The 15790-nt window shown below is 48.8% G+C and overlaps 1 protein-coding gene across 1 annotated transcript in view; it reads left to right on the forward strand.

Moving 5' to 3' along the window:
• Window positions 1-315: 315 nt before the first annotated feature.
• Window positions 316-15790, forward strand: part of LOC122370305 (coatomer subunit gamma-2-like) — a 52415-nt gene continuing 36940 nt past the window's right edge. The window contains exons 1-7 of the mRNA XM_043345776.1: window positions 316-537; window positions 3048-3178; window positions 3864-4091; window positions 4575-4741; window positions 12453-12582; window positions 13597-13839; window positions 14071-14274. Coding sequence (XP_043201711.1) covers window positions 510-537; window positions 3048-3178; window positions 3864-4091; window positions 4575-4741; window positions 12453-12582; window positions 13597-13839; window positions 14071-14274 — 1131 coding nt within the window. The 5' untranslated portion in view covers window positions 316-509. The remainder of the gene's footprint in view (window positions 538-3047; window positions 3179-3863; window positions 4092-4574; window positions 4742-12452; window positions 12583-13596; window positions 13840-14070; window positions 14275-15790) is intronic.

Raw genomic sequence — 15790 nt, forward strand, 5'->3', positions numbered from 1 at the left:
ATTTGTTTGTTTACAATGATTGTAGTGCTGATGCATTTTTAGGACTCTGAACGTCGGCTTATAAAAAAAAAAATGAAACGTTTTCACAAAAGTTGTAAGGCAAGTAATATTTATCTGAAAGAACTAAAATATTCAAAAGCCAAACACTATGAAATACATGAATCGGAACGAAAAAGTAACCCAAAAATCCAGCCTAATCACCGGCTCCTAAAACTGCAACACAATCAGCACTTTTCCCCGCAACTCGTTGTCCAGACGTAAATATGCCCCCAACGCAACTCGTTGTCCAGACGTAAATATGCGCGTCAACATTTCATATGTCTTAGCTGCGCCGTACCCGTCGATGTTTTGTAAAGCCCGACCTGCCATACACAATAAACACATTTTCATCTAGTTCATCTTCCAGCCCAAGGCTATATAAACCTATCCAGCCTATACCAGCCCAATATTAATTTTTGGAACTCGTAATTGCTAATTGAATCGTACTCAATTACGAATTTGTAGATTTAATGATGGACAAAAAGAACGAGGAAGACGGTAAGCTTTACTTTTGTACTGGTACCTACGCTGTGTCGGGCAATAATCACCATACGGAATTGGGGAATAATAGGTACAGGTTTCGCGGGTTTTAGCGGTAGATTTTGCATCTAGAAAATTTAGTGTACCTCAGGCTATATCTTAGTCGTCTTACGCTTTTAAGTGTTGAGATGCGATTGACTTTTTGGATAACAAGCCATGATTGTGTAAAATGGGGCGTACATCGATAAGTTTCTTAGATATAATCGGAAATGTATAAGTGCAAAACCTATCGCTTAATCTCGAGAGAGCTGTACCTAAACATCCATGCGAATGATGATGCAGATGATAGCTGAGACTTGAAAGCGATCATCGTGAACTTGAACTCATGGCTTTAATTCATAGCCCAAGCTGCTTGTGTTCTCATAGCTGTATTAATTGTGCCAATGACGGCCACAGTCAGCCAGACTGCAAAGTATGGCTGGCAGGTCAATGAGGTGCACCAGCTCAAGTTCAAAATCTGCAACAATCCCTCCTACGTAGTCGGAAAATCCGCACCGAAGCCGGCTGAGAGTACAAAAAATATGCACCCAGCCCGCACAAGTGACCAATTGAAAGCTGCATTGACCTCAATTATTGGTGTGAGCCACAAGCCTTCCGTCTCAGTAGTATGGAAACAAAACGAGAAATACACAATGCAAGACTAGAACAAAAAGCATGTCACACCAATACAAGAACCCTATGAGGTACCTACCTGTCCCTGGCGATTCATCCAGGGTGATTAATGTGCAATGTACCATGGTTACCCCAATGGTGTTGACACTGCCATTTAGCTAACTGGCTTGACACCTTGTGAAGGCCCCAGTTACAAAAATAGAAATATGAACAGCAAAAAGTGGGCTCATGGTATGCATGTGTTTTCTGTATTTCTCATTAGTTCACTAGCTGCATTAAATAACAAATATAATATGCAAGTCATCCATATTCAAGGAATAATTTGTCAGCTGAAAGTGTGGCACTTGTGGCACGCAAAGCAGCATTACCACTGCGTGCTACCAAACATTTAAGTAAAAGATTTAAAACGTTAGATCTGCACTGACGTCACACATTCAGAGGGGGCATTCTAATGCATTAGCCCCTCTGAATAAAAGTGCTGCAACTTTGGAATTATATATATTTTCGATTTGAGGCATTTCTTGATCTTGTGAGTGCGCAAACCGGTAAGTGCAAGCCAGGGACCCCATTTTGGCTATCTTAACTCAAAACTAATATAAAGGTGCGATGGTCACGACTCACGAACCACCCGGGTCAGCGAGTGGGCGTCCGAGGGCAGGGCGGCTGCTTGTTTCATCAGGTCGTCTGCGCTCTCATTCCCCCCAATTCTGCAGTGGGCAGGAACCCACTGCAGGATTACTTCGCGACGCCCGGCAATGTTTAACAAGATATTCCATACCTATCTCCGCGCCGAGGGTGAAGGCCTCGCCTGGGCCGCCGCTCATCCGCTCAGTTGACTCAAGGCGGCTCGTGAGTCTGAGCGCGCGACAACAGGGGTGGGGGACGGCTTGTCCCGAACCCTCTCCAGAGCCACCCGCAGGGCGAATCTGCTGCTAGATTGGCTAGCGTGTCGAAAATTTTGGTAACCATCACTCGTCGAAAAATTATGCGGCCGCCGTGCACCGACAAATTCAGCGGCCGCCATGCGCTGAATTCGGCGCATGCGAAGCTACGCCGGGCGTGCACTGAAATTTTCGGCCCAATCCCGCCACTACGCCGGACATATTCGGCATACGTGTATTTATTCCAGTCTGGTACAACTCATTGTAATTGCTATATTGGTCTAGTCAGGTTCCGCTCATTTTCTTGTACTCTTAAGGACATGATTTAGAGTTTGTTGAGGTGATAAATGAATGAAGACCTAACTCCACAAGAAATCGTTTGGGTCAGAGCTTTCAAATTGTATTTACAAAACTTTGTCAGCGAATCTTACTAAAGCTCTGGGGTATCGTTCGCAATTTTGCCACCGATACCCCCGAACCAGATAACAAATCACTGATGATGTTTTGTAATTACCATATGAAAGCTTGGACCCGAACAATTCCTTGTGAAGTAAAGTCCCCATTCACTTATTATATTTTCTTGTAGGTAGTTAGTTATTTTTCATCTTCACTTGTGACTGACCCCATCTGTTGTTTCCAAAATTGACTCCAACTCTGGCTGGGGTCAGAGTTATCGACTTTGACCATTTCTGACTCAGAATCTGGCTCTGCAGCCCTGGCCATACATTTCAAAGACTTTTTGCAGGTGGTGTAAAACACGGTGGCACTGAGAAACCGATCAACATTTTTGCAGTATACACCTTGAACCCCTCTAAATATTGATATACAGTCACCAGTGATGTACAGATTTCAGTGATCAGTGATGTACAGTCACCAAATTTGCATAGGGGAGATTTCTTATTGGTTCACCTATCCTGGAAATTTGGTGATTCTATATATGTTACACCACTAAAATTTCTTTGCTACTGTTTGCAGGAAGCGGAAACCCTTTCTCTAATCTCGAGAAGACGTCAGTCCTCCAGGAAGCTCGTACTTTCAACGAAACGCCTGTGAACCCGCGGAAATGCATCCACATTTTGAGCAAAATTCTCTACATGCTCAATCAAGTAAGTAGGTGAATGTTGCTGTCAAGTCAAATGGGTTGATATTTAAAGTAGATATGGAGTGGATGCTGGCTAACCAAAATGTTTACTATGATGTTGATGCTTATTACTTAACTTACATTCTTTATTGTGCCCATCTGTTTCATTGTTTTGCTTTTGTGTTGGTTCTCAGCATGACTGTTTCTCATTTGTTCCTTGATGTCAGTGGCCAATCGCCCATGTCAAGTCGTCTGTCTTGATTAGAACCATTTATACTCTGCATGTTTCTATTTCACGTAGTGACTTCCCTGCCCAGTCAATTCTGGTGTGACTTATCTCTGACCAGTCAATGTTCTGATACCATTGTCTGACCAATCAGTATCTGTGTGTGCTGTTACCTGACCAGTGAGCATCCTTGTGTGCTGTTACCTGACCAGTCAGTATCCTTGTGTGCTGTTACCTGACCAGTGAGCATCCTTGTGTGCTGTTACCTGACCAGTCAGCATCCTTCTGTGCAGTTGTCTGACCAGTCAGCATCCTTCTGTGCAGTTGTCTGACCAGTGAGCATCCTTGTGTGCTGTTACCTGACCAGTGAGCATCCTTGTGTGCTGTTACCTGACCAGTCAGCATCCTTCTGTGCAGTTGTCTGACCAACCAGCATCCTTCTGTACCGTTACCTGACTAATCCGCGCGTCGCTGTGACCGACAGGGCGAGCAGCTCGGCTCCACCGAGGCCACCGAGGCGTTTTTCGCCATGACCAAGTTGTTCCAGTCCAAGGATGTGACCCTCCGCCGGCTCGTCTACCTGGGCATCAAGGAGCTGGCCGGTGTGGCCGATGACGTCATCATTGTGACGTCATCGCTGACCAAGGACATGACGGGCAAGGAGGATCTGTACCGGGCGGCCGCCATCCGGGCGCTTTGCTGCATCACTGACGTACGTCACACACTAAGACATAGAGACGTAGCAGAATATGGTGTGATGCGAGCCTGCCAGGATGATTTGGTGATCACATGCTTTGGGCGGACAATCGCTGGTGCCTTAATGAACTGTGATCGTGTCGAGCGGAGGCATGCTAAATATTGTATCAGCAGGAGTCCGTTTAACGCCTAGTTGTACCTTATTTAATCCGTTGCCCAAGCTGTCAGTATCTGGGTAGCGTGCTTTGCGGTATTTTCCTTCAGAACACCGGTCAGTGCTGCCCTCTGGAAGTTGTCTGGCCCCCTATCCGTCTCTGGTCACCGTCCGCCACTTGCCTTCGAATTGGCTGGCTTACTCATCCATCTCTCACTCGCTCTCATATTCTCCCAGCGGTCTAGCTAGCACTACCTCCCGTCCGTCGCTGGTCGACTCTCCATCCACCCCTCTCTAACCTCTCTCTCGCCCTCTCTCTGACCTCTTCCTCTCTCTCCACCGCAGACCACCATGCTGCAGGCCATCGAGCGCTACATGAAGCAGGCCATCGTGGACCGCTCGTCAAGCGTCAGCAGCGCCGCGCTCGTGTCCGCCCTGCACCTGATGCGCTCCTCCCCCGATGTTGTCAAACGCTGGAGCAACGAGGCGCAGGAGGCACTCAACTCGGACAAGTGAGTTGCATGGGGTGTGGGGAGGCGGTGGCGTTGTGCGGTTGGATGGGAAGTGGGGGAGCTGTTCACTTCTGGATGGATATTTTGGAACACGCGATGGCGAGAACATGGTTAAGTAGCATCAGTAGCAGTAGCAACAACATAGACAGTTCACAGTAGTATGAAGTTTAGAAGTAAGGTCAGCCGTGCTGCATGACTCTTGGCAGCAAGTGATTTACATTGAAGATTTTCGCTTTGGATTCGTCTCCACACAAGCATTGTGAGTATACTGGCCACCCATCGACATACTTCTCCTATCGCACTACATGGGATCGCTTCTGCCCACGATATGTGGTCCCATTTCGCTGGCTTCCTACATGCTCCGTCTTCCCCGTTCCCAGCGACGTCGGGGCGTCTCCGATCGTACCGCCCTGACAAAAACGTCTCCCGTCTGACCGATTCGCTGTCGCTCCGCCGCCGCTCTCCGCGCCCGGACAAAAATCACCGGCCGTTCCTCAGCTACGCCGATAGCTGGTGTTGACACCAACGAGCCGTTGTCTGAAGCAGCCGATAGCTAGACTGTTCCACGGGGGGGGGGGGGGGGCGTCGGTAAAAGCCGATAGCTTGACTGTTCCTCGGGGTGTGTGAAGCTGTCTCGTACGACACGAGTGGGTCAGGGATAAATGGGTTATGCAAAGTGGAGGGTGATAGGCTATGGGAGCGGTAAATCAGAACGATGCGAAACATTGACGGGGCTTTGCGGAAGAGGTTTTCACACTGCCTTCACAAGGGCATGGTTTCGTCGTGTCTTTGGGAGCTTAAAAAGCCTGTGAAATATGTCGCAATTTGGTAGTGCTTTATTTTTGTGCGGAATCTCTTCCTGTTCTATAAGTACCGACCTTGTCTCTGCATCTGGTCTCCGGACGGCCGCTCCTGCCGAATGGAACAGGTATGCAGATGTGACAGCCTCGGGCTGCAGTTTCTCGTCATCTGCAATGGTCGTACGTTCCTCTGACGTCAGAGGGCCGCCGGTCTGCCGCTCCTGAGTGTTATCGCCGGCGGTAGATGGACGGGAAGTGCGGCTCGGCACCCCGGGGTCAGCCCAGTCGCGATCGGCGGATTTGTCAGCCCGACACCGCCACACCAGGCGGGCTGCTGATAGTGACCTCAGACGATGGCCCAGACATTTGGACCGTACGTGCCCGGGCAGCGGAGAAACTGGAACGCAGTCGGTCCATAGAGAAACCGGAGCTCGTTCGAAACGCAAAAAGTAGCAGCGCTGATACTACATAGTTATATCAAGTCAAAACTAGACAAGTAGTTTCTGGGAAGAAGTTTCTGTGCAATTAAGCCTCCTTTTTGTGCAAGGCTAAGCTTTGTTTTCTTTTATCTGGTTAACCCTTTAATAGCACAAAATCTGCTTAATTGCGTTTTTATAACTGAAACTAGAGGCTGGATGGAATGTTGATTGCGTTTTTTTAAAGCAAACTTTCTACGCTGGTTTCTAGAACATGCTGCATTAGCTTTTGGAACTTGAATTTAACTACAATCTAGAGCCAGCCAAATATGTCAACGTCCTATCCATCCATTTGGCAGTGTTTGAATCAACACTCGATATTTTGTTTCGTACTTAATTTACAGTTACTACACCAACTGCAGTTGACCTCAATTGAAGCTACCTTCCCTCAAATACACTTTATGGGGTCATTCAAGATAGGAAATGCTTAAAACCTCGACAACCATGCATTATATCTCTCGCAACTGCGTTTTCACCTTTAACACGCTTCATAATGTGAAGTTATAATGGCATGGCAATTTTGGAACAACCTGTCAGTGTACGTGCCCCTATCCATGTTCTTACTTCTACTGTTTGTCTGAGTTCCAAATCGCTAACAAAACATCCGAACCAATCAAAGTTGCAAGCGATTGTGATCGATTTATTGATGGGTTGACTTTCTATCCGATGAATCTTTTTCAAATCCTATCTATTTATCAACACATTAAAAAACGGGACTTACCTCCGACCGCAATGCATTTCAAGTACCCGTACGGTAATGTCTCCAGCGTCGGGATTTCCTTCTCCTCATGTTGACGTCATTTCCTATTAAAAGTGCCTATAATGCCTACATTTCAGCCAGCGACTTTGCACCGTGAAATCCCATCAGTGCTGCACTACTGAATCACTCGGAACAAGGCGAGAGGTTACAGCTTAGCTCAATCCCTGGTGGTAGAGTCGGGACTGGGAGACCCGAAAGGAGAACTAAAATGAGACTGGCGAGCATGGTCCCCTTCTCACGCCCAAACGCGTGACTCTGGCTCGTTAAGGGCTTTGGGGCACGTAATGATGCTGCATTTGGAAGGCAACTATCTTTGCCAGACGGTTTTAAATGTTAGCAGACGTTTATTCTTAGCACGGTGCTTTTGGCAGTGGCGTAAAGCATGCTTGAATGGCCGATTGAACGTCGTTCGCTGATGTCTTGTAAACTTCGCTGTTTGAGGAAGGCAAAATGAGAAGGCGTTGAAAGTTTGAGAATAGTTTTTTTTTTAGCATTTCTCGAGCCGATCGTTTCCCGTCTCTTTGATCGGCCTCATAATCACTTTTCAGGTCACTTTTGAAGGATTACGAATATGACTTTATAAGAGGATCAAATGGTACGGATTTTTAAACCTCAGCGAAGCGAAGCAACGCCTCAATGCAGGGTATTGGCCAGTCGTTCAATAACCTGTATTTGAGTTGAAGCTCTTTTAAATGTGACGTGTAAATGATTTAAAAACGATTTAGTCGACTTGATCAAGATCTTCATCGAACTTTTTTACCTTTTCCTCGCCGTGTTCTGTTTAAGCGAGTAGGTACGTTCAAATGCGGCGTGGTGGACGGTGGTCAGCGTCTTTACGAACAACTGTATTCGGCTCACCAATATAATAAATAACTACATCGGTTAAAGGGACCCTCCCACCTTAACATTAGTTTTGAGTTGAGATAGCCAAGTTTGCGGCCAGGCTCAGAAACCACCATTTATCCTGGTCGCAACCCCCGCAGCTTTATGGTGTTCAAGAAATTTCTTCCCATTACTTGCAGGGTGGGACCAGCGTGGTCCCTATCTCTTAACCATTACGGGAGTCTGATGACGTCATCAGGCTTTCGAACGTCCGTTAAATGTTTGACTAAAACGTTTTGTAGCACGCGGTGGTATACGCTGCTTTGCGCGCAACAAATGCCGCACTTTCAAATAAAGTCGCTAGGAACAGCGGAGATCCCAAAAAGTAAACAAAAGTAAAAGTCTAATATCTTGAAAACCGGTGAATATTTTTCGATGAAATTTGGTAGATATTCGTTTTTGCTCTTTCTGAACCGAGCGACATCACTTTCATGCCAATTCATTAACTTTTTTGAAGGTGGGAATTTCATGAAAATAATACTTTCAATTAATGTTACGTTAACCGTTTAGATAACGAATGATATGCACCGAATTGATTAATGTTTTTTAATAGCAATGTGGCAACACTTCCCGCCGTGCCTGATCAGTAGTGCCCGTGTCTCCGTTCTGATTACGCTGTTCGGCCGTGTGTTAGACGCTGCCGGGCTCAACCTGTGCCGTCGGCTGTACCGCGCTCGGCTGCTGATCCGCCCTTTGTGCCAGCCTGTTCAATTTGCCGCGTCGGCCCGTTGCCAGGCGGCCGGTGCGTTGGTGCGTTGGTCCCCGGACACTAATCTCTCCATCTGACGGTACTGGTGGCAACCCGGCGGCTGCCGAGTGCCGACGTGTCGGCTCGCGCCACGCGGCCCGGAGTGACACGCTCTGTTCAGTTTGACTCGCGCCGGCCTCCGCCGCTCGTGTTAGCTCAGCGGAGAACAAAGTAGGGTGATATAGCAGGTCCGGGAGAGGTGTTGCAGTTTGTTGGAAACATAGGCTAGCAACTGTGCCGCTAAGTTAGGGAAATGTAAACGTGTTGTCTTATTGCAGGCTCTTTTTGGCGTTCGCAAAAATGTTGCACGAGCTGAGAAAAGGGGTGTTGCTGGGCAAGGAGAATGTTAGAATGGTTTTATTGTCCGTCTCTGTCTCTAAACAAAACTTCTGAAAATAGGTTCTGGCTTTGTTCTCCGGTTGGCCTTGGAGACGTGCTTTCGTAGGATCCCTGTTATTCGCTAAACAAGTTAATTTGCACTCGGCAATGCCTACATGCATATATAGGTATGGCCGTAAAGTGATAAACTTATCCTTCTGTAACTCATGTCACATGTCTAGACGTAGTTCGACGTGCCCAACAAACATATCAGAACACACCCTATCGGCACCATAATCTTCCTCACTCTCCGTTCCCGTTCCGCGGGGAATCGATCATGGCCTTCCTCTTCCACCGGTCGTGCCGCCCAGCACGGGCCTTTGACTGTGGCGGAGATGAGCCGCGTCCATGGTTTTACGGCATCGACACTGCCAGTCGGGACCATCGGAGAGCGCCGATAGTCGCCGACGTCGCCGCCACGACCGCCAGGGGGCGCTTCAAAAGCCGCCGGCCAAAGTGGTCCAAATTAGAGCACAAATTGAACGGGCCGCACCACCCTCATGAATTGGGCGAACAGTGTGAAATCGATAGGGATGGCGGCGGATTCGCTGATTAGGCGCAGCGAAATTATCGTCACTAGTTTGCGGGAAGTACCAAGCGGTAATGTTTTGGATTAATTAATTGTTTTGTCCGTGGTTGGTATGTCTTTACAGAGTAGTTTCAGAGACAAATACTTAATGACATCATGCATTTTGGATACTACATTGTTACTTTTATTTTGTTTTGTTTTTTTTTTATACTGGCATGGTGCCGTGGTAGCCAGGGTATTGGAACTTAATCTTTACTGTCGGCAGGTACAGCCCACCGCTAAAGTAATGTAGGGTTTTACCAATCTCAACGGTTGGCTTTGACTGGCGATTGTTTAATGCGGAGTGATCGAAAAGAAGATGTCAATAGCTAACGTTGCAGCTGCAAGGGTGATGATACATATAAGCTACATTCAAAGTTTCATTGTAGTCTGGTTAATCGTTCCTAAGCTTCAGAAGCAGAACATACCCATGACTGAAACCCCACATTACTTCTGCTGTGGACTGTACGTACACTTCTTCATTGGGGGCTGCCCAGTGCCCAATCAGCAATAATTGACCCATCTTACAAATCATTCAGCTCATTCATCTTCATTGGGGTGTTCAAAGAAGTTTTTTTTTTCGAAAAGTGAGGCATCTGCTTGCCTAGTATTCATTTGTGAGTGGCTGCCTCAGGAGACTTTGAGAAGTGGGATACACGAGCCTCGTTCTTACTGGACCTAATGCTTCAGTGCATTTGCTATATATACGCGGCTAGATACATGAATGGCATTCGTTGACATTTACTGTACATTACCTAGCATGCCATTTAATCCTACGAATATCCGACCTCTTCGTAGTTCGTACTTCGTACGGGTTTTCCCTGCATCCGTTGTGGCTTTGACAATTGTTGCCCAGCGAATCTTGCGCTTATGTCACTGAAGAGAGATGGAATTATCGCGTTTTCTGTCTCGAACACTTGGATTTGCTGGCTTGTGTTTCAAATGGAGCGTCGTCGATTGGCTGCCTGGAGTCTTTTGATATTGCCAGCTGCTCATCGTTCTCTCTGCGTCTGTTGTTTTTTGTCGTCTGTATTTTTCTGGTTTGGCGTGCGTGTTGTGGCGGCCCAATAACTCTGCCTGTCGGTGTGGCGAACGGCGAATCCGTCATAATTGACGGCGGGACGTGTTCAGGGTTAGTTCGACCGTACCCGGATGTTGAGGAAGAGAGAAGACAGTTAACATAGGCCTTAAATATCCTATCAATGACGCGGGGACACTGTCGATGAAAAGGTCCATGACCAAAGCAATTTCGCATTGCGAACGTTTTGCGTCCGAACTGATGCTCAATCCAAAATATATTTGCAATGCGTATCGACTTACTCAAATGCTCATGTGTCTACGGCTTACGGGCATTTTGACTCCAAAAGCCAAGACGATTGCAGCGATGAGCAATAGCACCTTCCAGGCCTTCCAGGCGTAAACGATGATCCCCTTCTCTTGGAATCAGCTCACTGCTCGCACAAGCGTAGCAGTGCCGTGTCTTACCGAGGTCGGACAACCGAAAAGGGAAGCCAGGGAGAGTGAGGAGGGTTTTCTGGCGTTTCCGGCCGGCCAAAAGCGCCTGCCGTGTGCCAGAGATAATGGAACCAGTCTCAATTTGGAGATTAAAGCTGTCGGCAGGCCGTGCTATTTGTTTCCATAAAGCCTTCTTTACTTGGTTAGCCTTATTTATGGTTCACACTCTGTGATAGATTGCCAGGATAGATTGCCAGGTTTTAATACCACCTCGAATTTTTGTAATGTGATTATTTGTTTTGTGTCATTGACATTTGTACTTTTGGTCTCGGCTTTAAGCCTGGTAACGGTATCAGGCTTTTGGTAAATTACCTACATTTTCTTTCAAGTTTTCCATTGAACCTTTCAGTCTTCTGTTATTGGCATGGTCTTTTCTAATGCCTTTTATGTGTTTCATCGTGTAGAATTCCGTCGTCGTCTTTTCCCTTTGTATTGATATTACCATTTATTCAAAGCATTCTGTACATCTTGAGTTTCAGTAAAGGCGGCGAACTGAAATGTGTCAGCAAAGAAAACCAGGTTTTCATTCTAGAGCGCACCTTTCTCCCGCGAAAAATCATGTTCCTCCCTTCTTTTAGCTCCGATGTTTTCGAATAACCAGTCACCGCTTTAAAACCTGCCGCGGGGCAGGGCTGGCAAACAAAGCGTGCCGGTGGCAGCGCACTTTGATGTCGCTCGGGATTGGACCTTTGCCGGTGATTCTCTGCGTCCTCTCCAGCGATCTGTGTTTCCACGAGAGAAGACAACCGAGCGAATTTCGAATGATCGTCAACGGCAACTGACTACGGTCGGAGACTCCGTGCAGACTGTCGCTGATGACGGCACGGCGCCGACCAAACGAAAACAGAACACGAAACGTGCCCCAGGAGACCGCTGCGGGTGCCGCGCGCGCAGATTGCCGCGGCACCGGCCACCCCGACACGGAGCAAGGTGGCCTGTTTTTGCCGAGACGACCGATCCGGCTGTTATTGAATCGGGGACTGGTGGCGACACGACTCGGCCATTCACAGCACGCGTGCGACTCCGGTCATATTTTTGCCGCTGCGGTAAATCAGTGATGAGGCTGGCCGCTGGGGCGACCACCAGGCCAATGAAGAGGTCCGGTTTGATTCTGGTCGCGTCGGCGGCGGGGACGGCTCGAGCGGGCCCGGGCGCGCTGACTGCCCTCCTCTCCGGGCTTCTCTGCATGGCTGACAGCCGGAGACGTTGGATTATTCAGCACCCCGGTTCGTGCGCATTGTCTCAATGTGCGTCGACCAGCGATGTAGTGGCGCCAGGTCACGGACAGTCCTGCTTAGGAGTGGAAAGGGTCTGGAGGCAGGTTTTATATCATTTTATTATTTTCTCGGAGGCGTTACGTAACGCCGAAGGCAAATCCTTGCGAACTTGACCTTACGTCCCATCATATTTGGAAAGGCAGTAGACGCCATCATCATCGATTTGATTTGGTTGGAAGGAAAGTAATCGCACAGCAAAAAGCTGCGACAATTTCTGTGTTGATGTCTGTAGCTTCAGGCTATTTACCTCATCTTTGCCGCCATCTTGATCTCCGTATTGACCATCGCTCCTCTCCCCCTTCCACAGCGTGATGGTGCAGTACCACGCCCTGGGCCTGCTGTACAACATCAAAAAGTCGGACAGACTGGCCGTCACCAAGCTGGTGGCCAAGCTGACCCGCTCGGCGCCGCGCTCTCCGTACGCTGTCTGCATGCTGGTGAGTGGTGACGTCATCGTAACGTCATGATTAAGTGGCTCTCCGTACGCCGTCTGTTGTATGCTGGTGAGTTGTGACTCTCTTTATGATGCCGTGGTGACGTCACAGTGACCCCGCGCTCCCCGTACACCGTCTATATGCGTCGTCGTGACGTCATATTTATCCCGCTAAAGTGATGTAAAAAGATGAATGTGGTACACAGCTGCAGTTATTATGGTCGTATGAGCGCTCCAAAAACTAAAATTTACGGGAGTATGTATGCGGAAAATAATTGGTCAAGCTGGAAAGCGGCGAGACAAAAAAAAGAATATCCCACACCCAACACCCTCCGCTATGACGCTGTGGCTGCATCTTCTCGCGGGACGGGCTTATGACACAATGCCCGGGGGAGAAAAATAGCCACTCTGGTGGCTCGTCTAAAGCCGCCGGCATTACAATGTCATCAGCGGCGGCGCGGTGCTGGCGTCGGAAGTTCCGCGGCCTCGGGAGAGTGCCGCCGCCGCCCCGGACCCATTTTCATCAGCTCCTCGGCGAGGGCGGCACGACGACCTCCGACGGGCTGTCAGTGGCCGATATTGCATGAAACCGTAGCACTGACACTAGTGTAATATTTGATGGCAATATCGACGAGTGACACTGAAGGAGTTGTTTATTTGATTTCAAAATAGCATAACCCGTGACATTCTTATGTTCAGGGATATTCAATCGGCTAAAAGGTTTATGAGGTGCCCAGCTTGGAAGTCCAAATTGCCAAAGTTTAGCATATTCTGGAACTTTTTATGAACTCATTTATTCTACCCCAGTTACCGATGTCGCTCAGTTCGATGGCTACCCAATTTAAATCCGTCCAACAAACTTGGTGACGCACGCACTCCAATCTAAATCAGCGCCGCAGGGTATTTCCAACTTTCTTCATTCATCGTAGCATATGAAGTTCGCACTTCGCTGATCAGCACATCGATCCCTCTAACCACCATTCCACCCGCTCTAACCGTTCTCCCACTCTCCCCGCAGATCCGCACGGCCTGTAAGCTGATGGAGGAGGAGGACGCTGGCACCGAGTCGCCCCTGTTCGACTTTGTCGATTCGTGTCTGCGCCACAAGTCTGAGATGGTGGTCTATGAGGCGGCGCACGCCATCGTTAACATGCCTCGCACCTCGCCCCGTGAGCTGGCGCCCGCCGTCAGCGTGCTGCAGCTCTTCCTGAGCTCGCCCAAACCGACGCTGCGCTTCGCCGCCGTGCGCACGCTGAACCAGGTGGGAGGCGTCCTGTAGATAAAGAAGTCGGAGCTTTTTTCGTTTTAACGGGTTTGACGTTGGACTAGATTTCCCGAAATATCTCCAAAAACATAGATAACCGTGAGAATCACCAATTTCACGTCACTGGCCAGTTGATATCTATGATCGGTGCAAGTGGTCATAATCACCTGACCTCAATGACCTGACCTGTGATCTCTAAATTCTGTGACATCTGACCTCCGTCCACAGGTGGCCATGACGCACCCGGCAGTGGTGACCGCCTGTAACCTGGACCTGGAGAGCCTCATCTCGGACGTGAACCGCTCCATCGCCACCCTGGCCATCACCACGCTGCTCAAGACGGGCGCCGAATCCTCGGTCGACCGGCTCATGAAGCAGATCTCCAGCTTCGTCAACGAGATCAGCGACGAGTTCAAGATTGTCGTCGTTCAGGTGAGTATGCCGTCGGTGGTTAGGGGAGGGGATGGGGGCTGATGGATGGAAGGAGCATTGGGGCTGCGTGCGTGCGTGAGTGGCCGTCTGGCTCGCGAAGGAGAGCGCCAGAAAAGGCAGGGCTGAGGAGATGCCTGTTTTGTGTAGAAAGAAAGGCTCAGTCTCCGGCTCAGAGTTTATCTTTTTTAGGGAACGCTGAAAGCTACTTGTAGCGGATTTAGGTGTCAAGAACGGTTCACTGTGCTTCCAGTTCACTGACATTTCACTAGCACGTGACTTGTCACGTGCAAGGCACGAGGGTAATGTCCAGTATTACAGCCCGGCTCGAATTCTCCGAATCGGTTCAGTGGATAACACGACGATCGCAATTACTGGGATTGATGTAAGATTCTTCAGAAAAGGAAAAAACTTGAACAAGGTGCTTCATGCGAGCGTCCCGGTCGTATGAAGTCGTCACAAAACATACTGATTTTCGCACTTCGAGCGTTAAGTGCCAATAATTGCTCTTTTGAAGCGGCGCAGCCCAGCTATCGGAAAGCCCCATGTTCGGACATTGCCCGTGCTCCCTTCAATCACCCAGTTCCACGAACAGTCCCGCGCTCTGTCTCTCAGTGATCAGTCATCGGGTGCCTGAAGTGTTCAATCAGTCATTCCGAGAGTCGCCGGCCAGTTAATTAGCCCTCACCTGGCACAGCGGCTGTCCCTCGCACCCGATGACACCGCTCGCTATTAGCTGTCGTCGTCGACAGGGCCGCGTCGTCGGCGCGTCGAGTCCGTCGGTGGCTAATTTGTGTCCACTCTGGCCGGACCGGCCCGCTGCGCGCTGTCGACGACGACGCGCCACCGCCGACTGTGACGATAATTGGACGCGACAAGTGGCCTCTTCCGACGGAGATGGGACGGCCCGGCCGGTGTGAGAGGCCGGGTTATAGGGGAATAGGGGAGGAAGGGGACCACCCTGTGGAGGTTTTTGCTCGCCAGGTGTCAAACTGTGAGATGAATGCCAAGATGAGTTAGTAAGAGGAGACGCACTGTGCGTAGATGGAGTTCGGGTATAGGCTAAGGTGCTGTGATTGAATTATGTGGAAAGTGGTTTGCTAACTTAAACCGGAAAGTTATTGCGGCAAGGCAGTTGCGCGTTGCTAATTAATTGGTGGGTGCTAGTTGTAAGCCACTCGGGAATAAGTTTGCCAGCTGATCGAAGTTTGGTAATCTCAAGTGGTTCGGTACGTCATCGTGACTGTTATGAAGTCTTATATAACTTCACAACAGTTAGTTAGCAGAATTATCAAACAGACACCTTAGAGACCAGAATAGCTGAACATTTCGGCTGTTACGTCATCCAGGGAGTACAGCATATTACCTTTCTGGTTTGCGGTAAACATATCTCAATACGATTTGCCGAACTCTTGACCCACGCAGCACCAAATATAAATGAGCGTCGAAATGCCAAGCTAACTATAATCGTCTCCTAGTGACCCTGAGGGAAATATCTACCGAGCTGTGTGCTGGAAAA

Source organism: Amphibalanus amphitrite, unplaced genomic scaffold (assembly GCF_019059575.1).
Source record: "Amphibalanus amphitrite isolate SeventyFive unplaced genomic scaffold, NRLGWU_Aamphi_draft 001121F_arrow, whole genome shotgun sequence".
Lineage (NCBI taxonomy): Eukaryota > Metazoa > Arthropoda > Thecostraca > Balanomorpha > Balanidae > Amphibalanus > Amphibalanus amphitrite.